The sequence below is a fragment of the Alexandromys fortis genome, unplaced genomic scaffold, assembly GCF_014885135.2.
Source record: "Alexandromys fortis isolate MF-2015 unplaced genomic scaffold, M_Fortis_MF-2015_v1.1 scaffold_167, whole genome shotgun sequence".
Taxonomy (NCBI): Eukaryota; Metazoa; Chordata; class Mammalia; order Rodentia; family Cricetidae; genus Alexandromys; species Alexandromys fortis.
In genome coordinates this window covers 2,536,251-2,539,327 of record NW_026068050.1, presented here as the reverse complement: position 1 = coordinate 2,539,327, position 3,077 = coordinate 2,536,251, and the positions used below count along the sequence as shown (strand labels likewise).

Genomic DNA, 3,077 nt, shown 5'->3' with positions numbered 1-3,077 from the left:
GTTACTCTTCGGCATATTCTCAGAATAAATCACACATGCATTCATAAAAGATAAACATAATAGCTATATTTATAAAAACCTCAATAAAGAAACATTGCCTAAATACCCAACAGATTATAGGTTTTCTATCAGATGAGACATAACTTTTGAAGGGAAGAAGCTAAATCTACTTGGACCTCAGTGAATCCGAAAAATACCTTGCATTAAGGAAGTGGGATACAAATGAGGACTTTTGCATAATTTTCATTTATTTGAAATTCCATAAGGGAAAAAAGGAACTTATAGCAATAGGGTCAGGAAGGGGCCACCTGTGGAGCACTGGCAAGGAGGGGCAAGGCAAGGTTTTATACCTACATGTGGTTACACGGACATTCTTACGTGTAGAAATTCATGATGTTGCATACCCATGATGTGTGCTCTGTGTTTAAATCATTCTTCCATTTAAAAAAAAGAAAAGAAAAATGAAGACATTGGGATCTTATAGGAGGCAGGGTTCGGTTGTTCCAGAAGATGGGATGGGGTGGAGCAGAACGAAACGGTGCATGGTTGGAGCTTGTCTTTACTGGAGACTTTGATATTTTCTTTCTCGTTTTTGTGTTGATAGGTTATTCATTGTTTTTGCTTTTTCAATAATTTTGAGCTTCTAAAAATATAGGATTAGCCAAATATGGTAGCTCATACCTATTGTTCCAGCACTGAAGAAGCTGGGACAGGAAGATGGACGTGTGTTTGAGGCCAGCCTGGACTATATAGCTGTAGGCCAGCGTGGGCTATAAAATGAGATCTTCTCTCAAAAATAAATGAGTAAATAATTAAAAGATTTAAAGTTAATATAGCTAGGAAAATAGGGCTGGAGGTATGGTTCAGTATTTCAGCACTTGCTCAGCACGGGTGAGGCCCTAGGTTTGATCCCCAGGACGCCCCCCACACACACACACACAAACAACAGCAACAACAAAGAGATTGCATTAGTAAATCTGATAAGCAAGATTTGGGGTACCCTTGTCTGGAGCTCAATGAGTATCTCAGTCACTCTAATCCCAGTCCTGCCCTCCCCAAGAACAAGCTCAGGTTCTTCCCAGGGCCCCAGACATTTGAAGCCTCCCACCCCATCCCCAGTTCCCCGAGGAACACCATAGATGGCCATGGGAAGGGCAGCCCTTGGTCAGCTGAGTCTGAACAGAACAGAAACACTCAGGTGCAGAGCTGGCCCACTGGCAAGCAGCAGCCCAACCCAGTCCACATGTAACTGTGTCACAGGGGCAGCGATCGCTGCCGCCACTTCGTCATCAACCAGCTCCAAAATCGACGTTACCTTGTCTCCGGAGACACCCTCAGCCACAGAACCCTGGAAGAACTCCTCCGTCATTACCAGGAGGTGCAGCTTGAGCCCTTTGGAGAGACCCTTGCTACTGCTTGCCCACGGGTAGGAACTTTTCTCCCCGGGTGAGGGAGGTAGGATAGGGTGTCCAGGCTTGGGGTGACAATCACACAGGTATATCCTATGAAGGGAACTCAAAGGAGTCATGGGCCTTCATTCCAAAGAGTACCTTTCCCAAGGTCAGGAACCTAGTGGGATGTTTCCATCCTTCCCCTGCCATACCTGCAAGCACTTGGAAGCTGCCAGCGTGTGACCATAAGCCTGTTATATCCTCATTGCCTCCAGTTAGAGGAAAATGACCTCTATGATGCTGTCAACACGGGCCTCCAGCAGACTAGTCTAGGCCTGGAAAACCCTGCTGCCATGGGATTTCCCATCGTGGTTCCTGAGAAGGCCACCAGCCCCCGCCTTCCTGCAAAGCCTCAGATCTCCTTCCTGCACACCAAGAAAGGCCTGGATGTGAATCCCTGGACAGTCTCCAAAGAGGAAAGTGCAGAGGTGAGGAGGATCTGTGCCGCACAGACTGATGGCTGCTGGCCTGGATGTGGAGGGTCATACTAGTCAGGTCCTTAGAAACCACCAGAGCAGTATCTTCAGCTATAGAGGGTGAGCATCAGGCCCCTGGTGTAAGAACCACAAACCAGTTTTAGTTCCCAGTGATCCACCAATGCTATGGCCTGCCCTGGTCAGCTGGATGGATTTCAAACCTAGGCTAGACTTTTCTGTTTTCTCACTGTGAGGCTTTGTGCGAGTCATGTACTCTGAGTCTATTTCCCATACCTTATGTGCTTGGGAGATCTCAATGAGAATGGTCACGAGATACCTGAAAATCACTCAGCAAACTGAAGTGAGGCATCTGTATGCTAGGATAAGCTCAGAGAATGTTCTTAATGCATAGACCACAGTACACCAAGGATTTGGTTTTGCTGTTGCTGTTTTGTTTGGTTTATTTGGTTTTTTGTTGTTTTTTTTTTTTTTTCTTGAGACAGGGCTTCTCTGTGTAGCCCTGGCTGTCCTGGAACTCACTCTGTAGACCAGGTTGACCTCGAACTCCCAGAGATCTGCCTGCTTCTGCTTCCCAAGTGCTGGGATAAAAGGTGTGTGCCAACACATCCATGCCAAGGACTTCTTATGCTCGGAATAAAACCTAAAATCCTCAGAGTCTACAAGAGCCTCTCCAGTAACTGGAACCTCCTTCCCTTCTTCACCATGGTCCCATTGGCTTTCTAGATCTTTCTTAAACCCATTAGCCATTGAACTTTCTGTATACTCTGCCTGGGTCTCTTCTCACGAGAGAGTGACATTACTTGTACTCATACTGCATTGCATGTCTCCTCAAAAGGTCACTTGACCTATAGAACATGTCACCTTCCCCACCTGACCTATAGGACATGTCACCTTCCCCACCTGACCTATAGAACATGTCACCTTTCCCACCTGACCTGTAGGACATGTCACCTTCCCCACCTGACCTATAGGACATGTCACCTTCCCACCTGACCTATAGGAAAAACATGTCACCTTCCCCACCTGACCTATAGGACATGTCACCTTCCCCACCTGACCTATAGGAAGGACATGTCACCTTCCCCACCTGACCTATAGGACATGTCACCTTCCCACCTGACCTATAGGAAGAACATGTCACCTTCCCCACCTGACCTATAGGACATGTCACCTTCCCCACCTGACCTAT

General features: G+C 46.8%; 1 protein-coding gene across 1 annotated transcript in view; it reads left to right on the top strand.

The window, feature by feature from the left end:
- Sh2d7 (SH2 domain containing 7) overlaps positions 1–3,077 on the top strand; it is a 10,497-nt gene that overhangs the window by 3,500 nt on the left and 3,920 nt on the right. The window contains exons 3-4 of the mRNA XM_050119398.1: positions 1,261–1,426; positions 1,667–1,879. Of these exons, the coding sequence (XP_049975355.1) occupies positions 1,261–1,426; positions 1,667–1,879 (379 nt within the window). The remainder of the gene's footprint in view (positions 1–1,260; positions 1,427–1,666; positions 1,880–3,077) is intronic.